Genomic DNA, 18,104 nt, shown 5'->3' on the forward strand with positions numbered 1-18,104 from the left:
CACGCCCGGTGCGCAATGCAGACGGTCCCCGGTGCCCGGAGCGCGGCGCGCAGTGCCCGGTGCCCAGCACCCCGGCGCCGCCGCCCGCTCCCGGTGCGCGGCGTCCGCTCCCTCGCTCGCAGGGCGCGCGCTGTCCCGTCCTCCGCGCGCGGCTGCGCGTGCCCCCCGCCCGGCCCGCGCTCCCCGGTGCCGGGCGCTCTCACCTGCGGGGCGCTCGGCGCTGGCGCCGTACTCGGCCGTGTCGCGGCGGCGGGCGCAGGTGCCCTGCCCCTGCACCAGGGCTTGCAGGGGCAGCTCGGCGCCGGGGTCGGGGTAGCAGCGCAAGCCGGCGGCGCAGCGCGGCGTGTAGACACCGCACGCCTCGGCCTCCAGGCGGGCGCACACCGGGCAGCAGCCGCAGCCCGGCTCCCGCACCAGCTCGGGGCAGGGCGGGCGGGCGGCCGGGGGGCAGGCGGCCAGGCGCTCCGCCGTGCAGGGCGGGCAGCGGAACAGCACCTCGGGCAGCGCCGGCCCCGCCAGCGCCAGCGCCGCCGCCGCCGCCGCCACCAGCAGCCGCGGCCAGGCGGCCCGCGCCGCGCCGCCGTGACCGACCGCGCCGAGCGCCATGGCGGGACTGACGGGCGGCGGGGCCGGCAGGTGGACACGCCGCTCGGCCTCCCGGCGGCGCGGCGCGGAGCCGAACGGCACGGCGCGGCACGGCACGGCACGGCGCGGCACGGCGCGGCGCGGCGCGGAGCGGAGCGGGGCCGGGCGCGCCGCGGCGCCGCCGGGTCCTAGAGCCGCCCCCGCGCCCGCCCCCCCGCGGGGGTCGGGGCTGCCCCGGAGGGGAGAAGGGGGGCTACCCCAAAGGGAGAGGGCATCAGACTCCGGGAGGTCTGGGGCTGCCGCACGGGAGGCTAGGGGTGCCCTGAAGAGGAAATGGGGGGTCTGACCAACACGGGGCGAGGGGCTGCTGCAGTGGGAGCCGAGGTGTGACCCACGGGGGACATGGATCTGCCGCGCAAGGAGGCTGGGGTCTGCCCCGCTGGGTAGAGCGGGGCCGCACCCGGGCAATCGAGCCTGCCCCACGGGGACGAGTGAGGCCTGCCCCACAGAGACGCCTGGTGCAGGGAGGGTTGGAGACCCTACCTCACAAAAGAGCTGGGGTCCTGCCCCACAGGGACACCCAGTGCTGGGGGACACGGACGGACTGAGTGATCTCCACAGCACCAGAGAGAGACGGGAGGGGGGCTGGGGGCAGGTGGGAGCCCACTTTCACCCCTTGCCCCAGAAGTGCCAGACCAGGCATGAGCAGCCACATCTCAGGCTGGGTCCCGCTGTGGGGATGGGGTGGGCAAAACCTGGGTTCAGGGACAGTCCTGCCATCCAGCCTCCCCCTTCCCCACCCCAAACCTGGCCCTGGGAGCCATCCTGCCTCGGTGGGAACCAGACCCTGAGGCTGGGTGAGCCCCCTTGGAGTGGCAGAGCTCTGTGCCCATAGGGCTGCCCACATCTCCAGCCTGGCTCCCCACAGGGCATTTACACCCCCAGACCAAAGCCAGCTGCAGCTGTGGCGGGCTCGGTGCCTCCCCTGCCTCGCCAGGGTGCCCGAAAGCTGGGGTGTGGCCAGGGATGCAGAGGCTGAGTTCTCCGGGCTTTGGGGTTTTGGTGTGAAATACCCATTTCAAACCCTAACACACTCCTCTCCCTTCTGCCCAACACCCAGGCTACACAGAGGATTTTAAGTACAACGGCTGTTACACAAAGGTGACTTTTTTGACTAATGAAAATAACAACAACAAAGCCAAGGGAATGCAACCGAGCTTATGAAACTGGAAAACTTGGTTAATACCTTTGTGGGGTTGAACGGCTAAAGTCAGGCACTGAGGGAGCCCGAGTTCCCCCAGCAGCAGGAGTGTCAGCTTTGGGGTACTTAGAGTTAACATTTGCTGCTGTAGTTTTTTTGTTGTTTTGGTTTTGGTTTTTTCAAATTAAGAAAAATGCAAAATGCTGCTGTTGATGATGACTCGTGTGGCACAACTTTGTGCACAGGATTACTCACGGCCCTGGAGTTATAGAACAACATGTTTATTTGTGGGATCTGCGAGCGCAGGGTGGGATGATGGCCTGCGGCATTCAGCATGCTCCATGAAATCCCTGCGATGCATCCTGGGACCAAGCGCACAGTCCCATCCCCATCCCTGGGACTTCCCAAGCAATAACTCAGGTTTTACCAGAGTTTAATAAAGCATGGTCCCTTTCTCCGGCTGCCCGCCACACTGCCAATACCTTGTCATGGAAGAGCTGCCCATTTGCTTTACTTGTTAAAATACATCATTGCTTGTCTGCATCTTGCTTAAGCTGGACGGTGATTTTAACCATCCCCATTGTGCCTCTGGAGGAATCCAGTTAGTTTTGGGGTCCCTATGACTGTAGCACTTGTTGCTGCTTATTGCTGCTTGCAGCAGTCATTGCTCTGAGTGTTGGGGACTCGGAAACTCCCAGCCAACAAAAATGTTCCCCTGAAATTAGAAGCAAATAACAAAGGTATTTTTATTCCACTTCACATTACAGAATTCCTTTTTGTATTACGGAACCTGAATTTTAGCCTGAGTGACTCAAGGAAGTCTCTTCAAGAAGACAAGAAACAAATAATAGAAAAAAGCCCAGCACAGACTTTACATTCGTTACTCCCACAAATTGCAAAGTGGGAAAATGGGATGCACAGCCCTGCACACAAGCAGCCCCTCAAAAGCCTCCCTTTAAAACAGATTTGCCAGCAGATGTTCAATAGACAATGGAGAGAATTATTTTCACCGCACACTCACGACTTCTCGGGGATGGGGGAAGGAGGCTCTCGGTACCTTTTTTATGATCTGCCATTGACTTCACTAATGACTCACATTTGGTTCCAATGAGATATTTTCATATGACTAATGAATCTATATTTGGAGGCGTAAGAGGGTTTGGCTAATTATCTGTTGCAGTCAGTTAAATATTCCCAGTATTCAAAGTAGGTTTTCTTCCAGTGGCAAATGTTATGCCCTCGCGGTCTGTCTTCTAGTGCTTTAAAAGCAGCCCAGCACTTTGACTCGTACCAAGCTGACATCTGGGTTTCTGCATGTGTAAGCACAAGAGATGGCCTGAACTTAATTATACAGCGAACCAATCCTGCATTTTTTAGGTGGCCAATAGGTCATTCCCCAAGGGACGATTTAAAACCGATTTTTCAACACGCGCTTGATGCTTGCAGCGGCCCGTTTTGCTGGGGGCATTTACTGGGGTGCCATTAATAACTCCTGGCAGGGGCAAATTCCTTATAAGCACCGTTGTGTAGGCTGCTTGTGCACAAATCATTTTGCCACAGGGAGGGCTCAAAATCCGATGAGAGAAGGGAAAGGAGGGGGGGAGAGGAGGGGCTCCATCAGCTCAGCTGCCTGAATTGCAGGAGAACATTAAACATAATGATCCTGGAGGGAAAGAAACCATACGCAGCTCAGATGTGGGAACGAGCCAGGATTTCCTGTTCATATGCCTCTTTAGTAGGTGCTCAGGCTGTTCTCCGTCTTTTATTGCTGTCATTTTCTTTGTCCACCACCGAAGCAATAGCACCGGTGCAGACACAATGGATCAAGTCGTTCCCCCTGCCCCTGCTGCTGCAGCCCTCAGCCTGCAGCCCTCTCTGCACTGTTCTCCAACTCCAGCAGAACAATAAAGAAGATTTTACAGCTGTTGTGGGGATGGGGGGAGGCAGGGAGGCAGAGGGAAAACAGCTTGAGTGCCCGTGGCCAGCTATAATTTCTCCAGTGGGTCTTTGCTGACAGTTTTAGGATTAACAAGTGAGCTCTGTTCCCAGGCATTTACCCCTCTGGATAAGCTGGCCTGTTTGTTCTCAAGGGTTTATTTTACCCTACAAAATATGGCATTGCCAAACAGATGTAGGCTTGTTCCTAGAAAGGCAAGTTATAGCTGAAGCTGCATCTCACAGAGGCTTTAGTCCTTGGAATTGTTTGGAAATGCTACAGTATTCCTCCGACCCTTTTCAGGGCAGTTTTTTCCCACAGACGTGCTGGTCAATTCTTTTATGGCTCTGTCCTTTGTCAAGGATGAATTAGGAAAAATAAACTCACAAACAAAAAGTGGAGGCCCAGCACAGAGATCCTCTTGCTCCCAATGATTAAGAAGTATTTTACAGCTCCGGGGTGGGGGTGTTGGGGGGAGAAAACAATGTGTCCTCCTGTGTTTTTCTTTCCCCCATTTTCAGCTCAGTGTGAGTGTGTAAGGGGCGGGGGGGGGGGCGGGGGGGGAGAAGAGGAAAGAAGAATAAAACAGTCTCACTATTTTTAAAGGCCTCCTTTTCAATAGATTGACACAAAGTGCTTTATGGTGAGCGCTGGAGAAAGCCTCCCATGTCCCAGAGCTGCCATGGCGAGGGGCAGGTGATGAGGAAGGGAAGGCTGTGAGGAGGAAGGCTGTGTGGATGCATGCTGGGCCTGATGTCAGTATTTGGTGGCCAGCATCTGGCTTTCTTCCTGAAGATCTGACAAACTTTGGCTATGAGTAAAAGTTTGCTGAGGACCTGGGACCTGGGAATTGCCGTTGACTCAGAACGAAGCACACCAGGGTGGGACAGTGAGGGGTCTGCCCTCCCTTGCTCCCGTCCCTCCATGGGGGGTGGCAGGGGGACATGCCCAAGGTCAGCGTGAGTCAGTAGTGGGGGCAGAAGAAACTCCACCCTGATCTCTGTCATCTGCAGGGGAGACCCTGTCTCCCCCTCAAATGGACCAAAATAGCTTTAAAAGCCAATTACAGTGATGTTAAGCCTCTTCATGGGATATGTGCGCGTTCATGGTCTTGAGTGATGCCCTGCTCTTGCTGGCCAGCAGGCTTTTCCCCTCAGCAGCCGGTCAAGCTGCCAGAGCTCCCTCACACACTCTTGGAGGGAAATCCCACCTCACCCACAAGCCCAGCTCTCCTTCCCTACACTGGCATTTGGGAAAAGGCTCCCTACCACATCTCCCCCACACTCCCCAGTGCTCCAGCCCCATGCCACCTTGTCCCCAGGCCACAGGAGCAGGGAGAGTGAAACTTCACTCGCCTCCAGACACCCCAGTTCAGCAGTTTTGCCCACCAAGTCGGGGTGATGGGGAGTGAGCTGAGCAGGGCTCCTACAGGAGGCACTACGGGACCCACTTGATCCAGCCTGCCCACAGTGCCAGCTGCTCCCCAAGGCAATCACACTGAAAATGGCAGGCTTGCAAAAGAAATTATTTAATGAGTGGGCTCCAAGCACTCCCCCTGCTCCACACGAGGCGAGGGCAGAGCTGCACCACCTAGGCTGGTTGTTGCAGGGCTCCCCAGCACACTCTGCCTGCCCCTGCCCTCCAGCCTTCACTCCTGGTGGTGACTTGCTTTTTGTTTGCCCTGCAACTAGTTACATTTCAGCCTCTTGTCCTCCCCCTGCACCAAAATGCATGTTTCAAGCTTCCCTCAGCACTTGCTCTCTGGAGCTTGGTTGGCTCCAGTGTGAGGAGTGCGGGTGTCCCATGAGCTCCTGCGGCTCTGATCCTCACCCTTAGCTCTGCTGCTCCACAGGTCATGCTCAGAGGTCTGAACCTGCCTGATGTCCCAGGCCCCCCTCTACCCTCAGATTGTTTTCCCCAGGTGCATCAGCCTGGCCAGAGTTCAGATGTCAGCAGAAGGGCCAATTGTTTTTACATTTACCTTATCTGAGATGTTTTTAGAGCAGCCCTAAACTCATTATCTATGAGCTTGATCCAGTTAATTATGAATGCCTTGGAGTGGTCCAGGCTGGTTTGTTTAGGTTTCTCCAACACTGATGCGAGATTAGCAGAGCTAAACACCCACCACCCCCCACCACCCCCCATTAGCTGGAAGGCATAAAGCAGTGGTGGTTTTCAGGCCCATCTCTCAGGCACTGCTGCTCTCCAGCAAGGGTGCAGGGGAGGGATGCAGGGTGCCACGGGTTTGTCTGGTCTGCTATTACCGTACGTAGCACAGGCTTGTAGATGACATACATAGCAGAGGCTATGGATGGATTTGGACACACCAGTAGCCAAACTACTCTCATCCCTAAGCATCCCTCAAAGATGCCTTTATTAGTCTCAGGTGTACAAAGCAGCTTAAAACCAAGAAGCAGATCAGGAGGAGGTGATGCAAAAAGGCTTAAATATTGACCTAGGATGGTCAGGCACAGTGACTTGCCTTATAGAAATGATAAATCAAGAGCAGAGAGGATTTGTGTGGAGATGGCCCTTGATTTCAGCTGGTACCAGGGTTAATTGCTGTTGGAAAAGGACATGGCAAGGATGAAGGAGATGTACATGAGGGAGGGGAAAGAAGAGCCTTTACCTCAGTCCAAGGTGGCAGCACATCTTTGCAGAAATGTTCTACTTTAAACACGACTCTGTTTGAAGTGGGTCTTGGGTGACTGAAGTACCTGGTACTACCCACAGTTTCTGTATTTACGGTTTCTAAGTTGCAGTGCTCAGGATATCAGCAAAAGGTGACTTTGCAAAGACCCTAAAACTACAGCACCACAAACACCACAGTTTTCAAACACCACAGAATCCCAGCCCTAACCTATAGGGAATGGGGATTAATACTCTCTGGGTTTGGTGGCTAACAGCCCTAGCTTCTTACCTGAGGACCACCTCCTTTGGCCTCAGAGACCTTCCCTCTCCAGGCCACCCAACCCTGATTCCCCTTGCGTGGTAGGAGTGCTCCCACAAACGCATGGGCACCTACCGAGTCTTCCAATGTGCTCCTTGGTTTCCAGGGGATTTAGATCCCTAGACAAAAGTTAGATTCAAAATCACTTTGTTTAAATGAGTCCAGATGCTAGAGAGTCTGGCTCCTTGGAAAGGGCTGGAACAGCCTCCCAGCCCTGTGACACAGTGGGAATAGGAAACGGGCAGCATCCTCCTGACAAATATAAGAACCCACAGATCCCTTTGACATTTACACTGACAGGCTTTCCCTTCATGTCTGGTACCCCTTGAGCAGGGCAGCGGGATGAAAGCATTTCAAAGCTCACATAGATGTTTAAGAATTTTATTAGCAGCATCAGCCAGCATTTCCACTTGCTTTGTATTTGCTGTTGGAAAGTAATAACAGCTTTGGAGAATCTACTCAGGAGAGAAAACAGCTCTTCCCTAGGCACCACGCCGAGATACTGCTTTGAGTAACAACATTGCATGCAGGAATGGAGTGGAAAGGGGCTGCAGCCCCAGGAGGAGCAGGGGTTCTTATGCTAGCCCATGGAAAGTGCTTGGATGGAACAGGACGAATGAAAGGGAGGTGTGGTGTGACTACATATCAAGAAAAGCCTCCAGCTGCTGGTCTCTAGCTGCCTATGTCAAAGCCTCCTAGGGAAGTAACTTGATATTCATCTCCTGGGACAAATAAAACAAGTACTGGAAAAAATACAGGGAAGAGTCTTGCGTTGGCTGGGGACAAGGCAGACCATTCAGATCTTAACCCAGAGCACAGAGCTCTCCTAGGGCAAGAGAAGTATTTGAAGGTGCACTGATATTTACCTCTAACACAAAGGAAACCCCAGGCCCCTGCAGTCTCCTGGCTGTTGAGGAACAGGAGCTACTCCAGGATTTGGGAACACGCAGGGCTGTGCTGCCTTTGACTCCCTACCAACTCCTAAACCAAGAATGTCATTAGTCCCATTTCCCTGGTCCCATGTCTGCACCTCTTTTGGGTCTGACTCATTTCTGGAGGTGTGGCCATGGCAGAGGGAGATGGAGCCAAGAGCTGAGGGGACAGAGCATCTTGCAGAAACAGGTCCTCACCCCACAGCTCCCCTGATCTCACACAAGCTCTGTCCCACCTCTGTCCTTGCTCAGTGGTAAAGGCAGAGACCACTTGTAGGGCATCTTGGGGCAACACCAACTCTACCTTTCTGCCTCCAGACAAATCCCCTTGCCCTCCTCAGCAACAGCACAGAAGAAAGACTGAGGAACCAACCCTGTTTAAAGGTGTCCTTTTCTGCTAGCAGCTAGAGATGAACATCTCTGGTGACCATCACAGCTGTTCGACCCATAACGGTACTTAACCAAGAAGCCATCAGAAAAACACAGGGCCTCGACTCAGAATATTTAATCATATGCTTTGTAAAGGCAGGTGTGAGAGGGGGTGATCTGGATGATCTCACTCCAAGGTAATGCGATGAGCCCTCCTGCACTGTTGCAGCCCTGCTGAGACAGCCGGGCAGCCTTCCAGGTGGGTTTCCCCTTGCAGGACGCTCCCACGGCAGCAACTTTTTTCCTTTTCTTCAGTATGTTTATATGTACCAGCCTGTGAACACAAGCAGTGACATGCAGCCCACAAGCAAGACCTCTTCCACGACCTTCTGTCCAAGCATCACTGCTCATTTCTGGCTTGCTCCTCTGGACCCTCACCAATTTTTGTTACAGAGAAGGAGCTGGACTAACAAGCTCTCCCCTTCCTTGCTGACGTGGACACCTTCCCCAAGAAAATGCATGACAAAAGTAACAAGGGTGGGTCACCACTGCCCAAGGCTGTATAGTACTTCTACCCCAAGAAAAGGTCACCTGGCGATCCCACAACCCAGCACCTCCTGGAGCCCCCAACCACAAGCAAACAGATACCATGCAAAGAAGAGGGTTCAGCTAGAAACCTCCAGAGGTCCCCTTCAGAGCTGGAAAAAGTAGCTCAGGGTCTGTTCTGTCCAGTTTTAAATATCTCTAGGAATGGAGATCCTACAGCCTCTCTGGGCAAAACCACTCTCCTTGTGAACTTGTTTTCTTTTTACTGAGACAAAACTTTCCTCATAGCAACTTGTCCTTATTGCTTCTTGTCCTTTCATGGTGTCCCTCTGAGAAGAGATCTGCTCCATCCTCTTGAATCCTCCCTTTGGAGAGTCAAACACAGCAATTAGCTCTTACCTTCTCTTCTCCAGATTGATTCTCCAGCTTGCAGCCTCTCCTCATTGCTTGCTATCAGATGCTAGTTATTAACCAGAGCTTTTATTAAAAATTTTGGTGTCCCACTCAGCAGTAGAGTATGATTTTGTGTTTATAGCTCTGTGTCTATTTCCAAGAATATTTTACTGGCCTGATGTAGAAAGCTACTTAAACCTTAAAATGAAGTCATCTCTGCCACAGAATACAATTTGCTAATTAACCCTTCACAAAAACACTACAGCCAAGATCTCAAAGCATGAGCACGAGCGTAGACCAATGAAAGGACAGAGGGCTTTTAGGAAGATAACAGGAGGGATCCAGATCACGGATCACGGGTTTGCCTGGACATCAGAGCTGCATGAGCCAAGTTCTATCACACTGCTTTGAAAGCAAGTCGACATCAAAGCTGAGGACGCTCCCACTCAAATAAACTAAAATTGGATTTTAAAGTGCAGCCCCACTCTGCAAAGCAGCTCCATAAAAATGTCATTGTGGGACTTCCTGTTTATTGTCTCTTGCAGACTCCAAATGAAACCCATCCCACCAGAGAAAGCTGTTTCCTAACGGGCCTTCTGCAAACACAGGTTCTCCTCCCTCACCCACCAACTCTAAATCAACAGGTCTGAATCTACATCCCCAAGCCCTATGCAACACCCTGGATTTTGGTATATCCACCCAGCCAGAACCTGCTAATCCGCTTTCTTGCTCTGTGCCACATCCACCGTTGTCCTCCAGCATCTGCCTATCCCATAGGTCACTGTCCTGGCAGGCGCTGCTGGTGTGGCTGCAGGGGGGAGCAGTGAAGAGCAGACACAGCCTTTATCTTAGGCAATAAACCAGCTACTCACTTTACCTACTAGAACAGCTGTGAGCTGGAGTAAAGCCTACTTACCTTCATTGCTGGGATTTTTCAGAAGAGCCTGAGACCCAGCAGCCTGTGCACTACAGGCATTCAAAGGCAAATGAGTACATGATTTCCTACCGCATTTTTAACTCTCCCAGCCTGCAGCAAGTACAGCCCAATTCTGACCCTTTAAAGGAAGCAAATGCACAACAACTGGTGCTGTTTTTCCATAGTGTCTTTTGAGAGTTGAACCACACTTTAAATCACTTTGATGATGCACACACACTAATTTGTCCTGAGAACAAAGAGAAAGCGTCCCCCCAAAAAAGAAGACAGAAATATCTGCTTCACTTCAAGCTTGCCTTTTTTAAAAATTTGCTAGTTAAATCTTAAATCTTAAACCTCAGCCAGGCCTAAGGGTGAACAGTGCACATTCCCAGAAAGAAAGCGACTTCATTAGGAAAATCATGTCCTGCAGCATGTGGGACTGTGTACCTGCCAGCTGGAACAGTAACAGATAACAACGTGAATGCATGGATGCACTAGAGCTGTGAAGGAGCAGCAGGCACCATCTGAGCACCTTGAGCAGAGCTGCTCCTTGCTTGTAGCTGACAGGCTGGAGGAACAGCAGCTCTTCCAGGGAATCAGCTGTCAAGGTCCCAGGGCCAAAGTGGACCAAAGAAAGAGGAAGATGTCTTCCAAAACAGCACGAAACAAACACAGGAAACAAAGCCCATAAAAAATTACTTTTTGTATCTCTCCACATATAAGGTTGAAAAATAGCTAAACAATTTTTACCTATAAGATCATGCCAGTACCAGTCAGGAGACAGATGTAGCAAAGAATAAAATACGGTGTTAACTGGCCAGGAGAAACGTTACGATGCAGCCAGGCGAAGAGGGGAGGAAAAGGGGCTGGGTAAGGTGATGCTGCCTGCTGGGAGCCCAAGCAGCCCCCGCGGGTGTCCCCCCAGCCCCGGGGCGGGCGGTGCGGGGCGGTGCGGTGCGGGGGCGCGCTGGGCTCGCCTGCCCCCTGCCGGCCGCCTGCGCTCGGCCAGCCCGGCCCCGCGTCGGGGTCCGCACCGCGCAGCCCGGGCGGGACTGCAAGTGGGGGCGCAGCGGGAACCGAACACAGGCATGCCAGAGCTAGAAACCGCAGTGGGTACAGAAGGTGATGCAGGGCCAGCTAACAAAAGAGGAAAGATCTTCTTGCCACTTCTACCTCTCTGAGTTACCCAACATCTCAATGCAACGAGCTTTTTCTAGCTCGGGTTCTCAAGATTTGGGTGTCTGTCTTCCTGCGGGAGATGAACACGGCTTTCCAGTGCTGCATTAACGTGCCTAGAAGAGCAGGAGATGGATGTCAGGAGGGTCTTGCCATCCTGTCCAAGCAGGACTGCGCTGCCCCATGGAGAGGAGATGAGGGCGCAGCTGGCACTGTGAGAAGACGTCCAGCTTCCAAACTCCTCCAGCCACTACAGAAACAACCCCCAGCCCAATGGCTTTTGTGGGCCAGCCCGACCCAGCAGAGCATAAACACAAAAGATCTCCTAGGAAATAGCTTCTGCATCTCCCAGTTTCATGGGATGGGGCAGGGCAGGGAGTTGCATGGGAGCCAGCCAGGATTCCCGTATACGCACACAACCAGCAGCCTGCACACCAGCTCCCACAAGGTTTAAATCATGGCCTGTGGGGAAATGTCGGCTTCTCCAGACGAACTATTCACATTAAAAAAAATTCAACAGCAGTGTTAAGCACTTGGAGAGTTTTTATAGCAAGCTCAGCACGATCCACATGGCACTGCAATATCCCCTCTTTCACCTGCATCCTCCGAGACAGGTAGAATCTTTCTTAGGACACCTCACACGCACCCCACTGCTGGGAATTTGCTAGAAAACCCACCCTGGTGTGGCAGAGATGGGACCCAACCATGTGGCTTTTTATAGCCAACACTGTTCCTTGCAAAATCACCACGGTTGCCCTCTGCACCTGCTTTTCTCCACAAAAGCAAGTAGATGCACCCAGTCCAGCACAACGGTAACCTCTCACATGAAGATGAACGGTGTCACCACATGCATGTTGCCATTTTGCCAGCACACACAGTCATCACTCAAAGAAGGGCAAAAAACACAGTGAAGAGTATGAAGTGCTCAGTAAACCAGTTCACCACATTGGTCTGAACTGGGAAGAGCAGTGAGAGATCAGCCTGCCAAAACCTCCACTGGAGTCCTTCCAAATTACCCAAGCCAGCCAGGACAGCGCAGCTTGGCCAAGAAGTTGATGGGATGGGGTGTTTGCAGGCAGCTGGACTTCCCCTGTGTCTAGACTGACTTGATGGGGTTGGGGCAGTGTTGCACTCCATGACTCACCCCAGGCACCTGGCAGCATGGCAATGGCCTCTGCTCTCCCCTGCAAAACCCAGCAGCTGGAGTGGAGGAGGTTGTGTGCATGATCCCAAGGAGAGCCAGTCTGCAGCTGGGCCTGGGAGCTGAGGTGCTCTGGCTGGGGACCAGGCAGTCTGACTGCAATGACCGCTGCACCCAGCTCTGAGGGCACAGGCAAACCTGCTCCATCACCATTTCTGTCCATGCCCTGTTCTGTACCTAACTCATGGGATGACAGGGGACATGACTACTCTACCTGAGCTTGTCCCCAACATGGGACTCATCTGCTAGCCACATTGCTTGCATGTGAACACATGCCCCACATGAGGCCTGGAGCCATGCAGCCGAGATCCAAGACTTGGTTCACGTGCTCTGGATGATCAGAGAGACACCGCTCCGGTCCTGGGCAGACACCCAGAGCCTGAGCCCTCTGGCTGGTCCTTTGAACGTGAGCAGGTCAGAGCTTTGGGTATCTGCTCTCAGACCCACTCTCAAACTGGCAGCACGGATGTCACAGCTAGCTTGTGGCGCCCACAGCCTAGTGTGAGCCCAGAAAGTCTAGCAGGGTTGTACTTCACACTGGGACAATAAAGCCATCATCCCCTGGAATGGCAATAAACTGTCCCCTGAAAAGAACAGCTCTGCTGGTGTAACTGCACTGGGGACTCCAGCGAGCCTAGCTAAAGCCACTCACAAATCACAGCACCCCCCACCCCTGACCCGCATAGCTCTGCGGGTAAAAGTCTGTACCATTGCTCTGGCCAGAAACATTAGACATAACAAATGTATTTTTAAAGCAAGGGGGAGGAACATTTTTCAGGCCTAGGGGGTAGAGGATGTTGGCTTGAACTGCAGGATAAAGTTCAAGGTCAAGTCCTCCTGCATGCAAACCAGCTCCTCCAGCAATGCTTTGCACCACCGCCAAGTATCAGCCCCTATTCTAACATCTTCCACACAAGTACCTTTCTGCTTTGGGCACACATGTATTTCTGAAAAATATCAGGCTGTACATCAGTTCTTCTCCTAGCTGGTAAAGTTCTCAGGGTAAGGATAGTGTCCAAATAATACCTGAAAACCACGTGACAGAGCCAGGCAATGCTGCCTTTCTCACACCGAGATATGGGTGCATCGGCCTGTGCTTCTCATTCAGGATCCCAGTGGAAGGCCTGGCCTTCATGATTCTTGTTATCACCTCTCTTCCAAGACTGGGACAGACAGATGAACAGGTAGACAAACAGATCATACATCAGGGAAATGGATCACATTTAGAGCACCTCTGACTCTTCACCATGGCTCCATCCCACTGGGAAGCCAACCCAAAAGACCCTGGGTCACTCTCAAGGGACATCTATACAAAACCCCTTTCCCAACAGACATTGCCCAAAGCCTTGTTATTTGTAGTAATTGTCCCAACCAACTCAGAGGCAGTCACCCTGGGGTGGCACTTGGTAGACGCTCGGCAGGGCTGAGTGGAGCACCAAAGCTGGAGGGGGAAGCTCTGGACATCTCAAGGGAACATGCTGTCAGTGCGGCAGCATGCCAAAGTCAACACTCGTGCTGACCTTCAACTGCGAGCAAGAAAATCCTCTAACAGAGACCATGCCACAAACATCTGTGCTCTTGTCAAGGCCAGGTGAAATTAATGTAAGGGCTGCTAATTGGCTTCTCCCTGAAACTGGTCCAGGGACAGCAGTGTTGAGGATTGTGTGGTACAGGAGGAGCTCACCAGTGTGCTCCCCATCCAGGCAGCCTCACTTCTGCTGCTGAAACTATCTGTTCACCAGCTGGGCTTGCAATGGGTCACTTTTAGGCCTCCCAGATCAGCCAGGGTCACCCCATCTTCAGCGAGGTCTTTCATTCCAGGACTCTCCATTTGGAGATCTGATGGGCTGAGCCACCCTGTCCTCCAGACCGCCCACAGAATCCCACCAGTGGCTGGCTGCCTCACAGGTGCCTTCCCTTGACAGCTCATCTTGCCCTACAGACACAGATCTCCTTCAGCTGGTGCCTGGTGATTAGAGAGCTGCTCCTGGTGCCAGGTTCTCCTCCACTGCCTGGCTGTATGCTGGGACACTCTGGCTTCATGTCCAAATTTTTCAAATATTTTGCTTTGTGGTTTTTCATGCAGCGCTCCAGATATTTTGCAAAAGGCACCTTATAAATTGACTCAATAAATACACATAAAACACCATGTTTAATCCTTCCTTTCACATTCTTCTTTTCATTATTAAAATGTCCCCAACCTACCAACTCCCTCCCCACCCTGTGTTTAGGTCAGGCCAGTCCAACTTAAAATACTTTTGGCTTCTACAGGAAGACTGGAAAATTACTATTTTATTTCAAGGAAGCTTGTTTTGGACTAAAATCAGGCCTTGTAAATGGCTGAAGCAAAGAACGCCTGTAAAGTCTATCACATCAGGTGCACAAAATAACAAAAGCATGGTGATGTTTTCATGCCAAGGGGCTCAGTCCCATACAAGACCCCCACTCTTGAACCCTTCCTCATTGGGGCATCCTGAATGGGAAAAAGTACATAGAAAAGAAGAAAAATTCTCAGGAGTAGAGAGTCTAAGGGACACCCAGACATGGGCTGAGCAGTGTGGGTACAGCTTTGGGGACAGGCAAGACCTGCCCACACCAATGGTGGGTCTATCTCCCTTGTATGGGTCAAAAAGGTGCCTGACTGCAGTGAATGACTCCTAAAAGGTAGGTTCAGCCTTTCCAAACACCAGGTCAGATGGGCACGGGTTTGAAATTAACTTTAGAGGAAGATCTATCAAACCTGCTTTGGTTTCCTCATCACCATAGTGTTTGCATTATATACAGCACTGGGGATGCTCAGCCACCCAACAACATTCTGCTTTTGTCAACCTCCAGCTCCCATCTTGTCCTTGCAGCCCAACTGTGCTCAGCGCCAATGGACCATCTCCAGGCCCTCCATGTATTAAAGAAGTAATGGGACAAGCCAACAAGGAGAAGAAGCAAAGGTCAAATTGTGATGATAGCAGTTTAGCCTGCACTGGCCCGTGCTCTGCACCTCATAGGTTTCCTCCAGCAGCTGAAAGATGGAGACAGCAAAGTACTAGAAGAGCATTTTGTACACCACCAGATAATACCTGAGTGTTCAGGATCTCCCCTGCCACCAAATGACAGAGCCTCATCTGAAAAGTGAGAATTAAGCTTTGTTACTTGCACCGCAGTCACAGGGCACGGTGGGAGACTCATGCCATCCACAGGGGCAAGGGGCACCCTCATCTGACAGGTCTCTGGGTGACAAGCCCCAGAAGATAATATCCATGCTCTCTGAAAAGCACAAAAAATCTCTTCAGCCAAGAGGTCAGAGCAGCTGAGAGACCACGCTAGCTGAGTTTTTGTTCTTGGAGCCCTAACCCTGTGGTTTAACTTTCTTAAGATTCCTTTAAGGATCACAATGTTCTGGCCAAGAGACCTTTGGGACCTCTTGGGTAAACGTGGGCATTTCTTGTATTCATTACCAGCCTCTGGCTGCATTAATACCTTAGCGATTTCATCACAGGCCTCTCATGCCTGTTAATATGTCTTTTGGACTCATTTCAGCCCACAAGCTTCCCAGTTCCACAGTTTTGCTGAACAGCTTTGTCCTGTTTCAGAAGGAGCTGAGCACTGTGGCCTGGAGGTTAAAGCCCTGGAGGCCTGTGCATGGGATGGCTGGCCTCCATCCCTGGCTTGTGGCAGCTCGGGCACCCCTTTTGCCCCTTCCACCCCGCTGAGCCCAATGGAGAAAACCCAGGAGCAGCAGGGTGACCTGGCCCGTGGTGTTTGTGGGAGCAGGGATTACCTGTGCATGGACGCATTTGTGTGCACCTGAAGTTCTCACTTCTTCACTGATAACCCAAAATATCATGGCAGCAGTGAGGCCAGGCACCACGCCAGCTCAGCCAGGCACGTCCAGCACTGGTGAAGCTTTACTGCAAGACCTGAAAGGCAGAGAGATCAGATCAGGCTATTTTGTCTGATAAATGAAGGGATAAACCCAGCTTTTGATGCAACTCTATTTAAGGATGGCCACGGGCCCAAATGGAGCTTTGTTTTCAAGGTCTAAAGGGGAAAGACCTAAAAGTCCTTTTCATGGGATTTTTCAGGATTTTTCTTTGCAGAAATAGTTTGGTCCAGGGGTCAGGGAGAGTCTGTAAGCAGAGCCAGAGATAACGAACTCGAGCCCATGTGCTCAACAAAATCCAGGCCTTGAGAAGCGGGCATGGCAATGACCTTCAGTGCCTTCTGTGGGAGGAAGGTGTGCAGAGCAGATGAAAACTAGAGTCCAGTCCCTGCTCCATGCGCTCCTGATGGCTTCCCTGCCCATCCACCAGTACAGTTGTCCTCACCTCCTTTCCCTCGGAGTTGCAGAAAAACTGGAGTTCATACGCAACCTGGGGTTTGTCACGTCTGTGCAAACAAATCCCACTAGGGCCAAACCCCCAAGGCTTGGGTCATGGAAGCTGGGAACTAAATGAGTCGGGCTGGCCAGCACGGATGAACAAGGTTGTGGCATTGTCACCAGGCTGTTTGAGAGGGACCTTCCAGGCAGCTGGCTTTGGTGCCACCTAAGCATGGAGGTTTTGTTGCTCTCTAAGGCTTTTAACAGTGGTTTAATGAACAATTAGCCAAGCTGGTCAGGAAGAAAGGTTGTTAAAATGTTGTTGCTTTTCTCTTCTACAAAATGTCATTATCCATGACCTCTTTTTAACATGTTGCTCAGATTTAGGGTGAAGAGGCAAAACCTCCAAGGCTTTCTGCGAAGGCACAGAATTTTTTCAAAAAAGAAAATAGCCTCATAGTTGGGGTTATTTGGTCGGTTTCCCATGAAAAACCTAGGAAAAAAGTCCTCGGAGAGATGTGCTGTGTTGAAATGCTCAGTTTCACAGAAAGGACTGGTTTTCATTGTAGAAAAACAATTTCTGTAAGAAAATTAGAAGCATGTCTGATGAGATAAGTCATATGGGTTTGGTTCAATAGGAGCTACTGGATCTGATATTCTTATGTTCTAATCCTGTCACACTCTTTCTGAAAATGTCAGTAAAGGAACCTGCATCCTATAACCAGGTAACTAAACAAGATTGACATGTCTTTGCTCTTTTCATTATAGACGGGGATTTGTTGTTGTTCCTGAAGGCCTTAATTTGCAGTACTCAACAGCTTAACAATTTCCCCATGCCTTCTGCTCATTAATTGCATCAGTGAAAGGAATGCATTTGATTTATATCCATCTATGTCAAAAAACATAATGAGTGACACTTTTTAATAGGAACAATGTATTCAGCAATAAAAGAAATGTCACAGTGCTTTTTGGGATGACAATGAACTGATAGATCTTGGAGTTTTCAAAGCAGGGATAAGGTAAACTAACTTGGATTGCCCCTCCTGGTGCCAAGTCTGAAGCCGATGCCTTGCCAAATCCATCATAGAAGTGCAAATTGGTGAGGGAAAGCAATGAAGGATATGAACCTGTTACTTCACTGTTGCTCCAGACAGGATCTCAAACCACCTTCTCCAAAACAGCTGGCTCAATGGCACACACATCCTACCCAAAGAGAAATCCTTGAAGAAAATCTTCAGCCATGGTCCACCCAAACGCGCCTTTTTTCCCCAGCTCCCTTCAAGGGAGTACAGGTCTCTCCTGAGTGTGAGCTGCAGGCGATGACTTCAAGGACCTTACCTGTGGGTAGGAGAGCAAGAAAGGAGGAACTGTAAAAGATATTGACACTTCTGCAGGCCCAATGAAACCTTTTACAAGGCCAGAGATGCTGATAAAGTGAATTTCTGCTATCCAAAATGTACAGCACCACTCCTGCCCCCACGTTTAAGGTAAGGACCAGAGGCTGCACTAGGCAGACAATGTCTGGTTCAAAAGAACTATCTGACCATGTTTTTACCTATCAGCAAGCCCACAAGATATCTCGAT

At 51.6% G+C, this 18,104-nt stretch overlaps 1 protein-coding gene across 2 annotated transcripts in view; it reads right to left on the bottom strand.

Moving 5' to 3' along the window:
- Positions 1-17,842, bottom strand: part of IGFBP2 (insulin like growth factor binding protein 2) — an 80,208-nt gene extending 62,366 nt beyond the window's left edge. Inside the window, exon 1 of one of the 2 annotated variants that reach the window (XM_080398755.1) lies at positions 15,981-17,842. In XM_080398755.1, coding sequence (XP_080254881.1) covers positions 15,981-15,996 — 16 coding nt within the window. In that variant the 5' untranslated portion in view covers positions 15,997-17,842. Of the gene's footprint in view, positions 1-203; positions 1,376-15,980 lie in introns of those variants that run through there. The other variant, XM_080398752.1, reaches the window with a different exon arrangement.
- Between the last annotated feature and the right edge of the window lie 262 nt (positions 17,843-18,104).

This window comes from Falco punctatus (genome assembly GCF_963210335.1).
Source record: "Falco punctatus genome assembly, chromosome: 8".
Lineage (NCBI taxonomy): Eukaryota > Metazoa > Chordata > Aves > Falconiformes > Falconidae > Falco > Falco punctatus.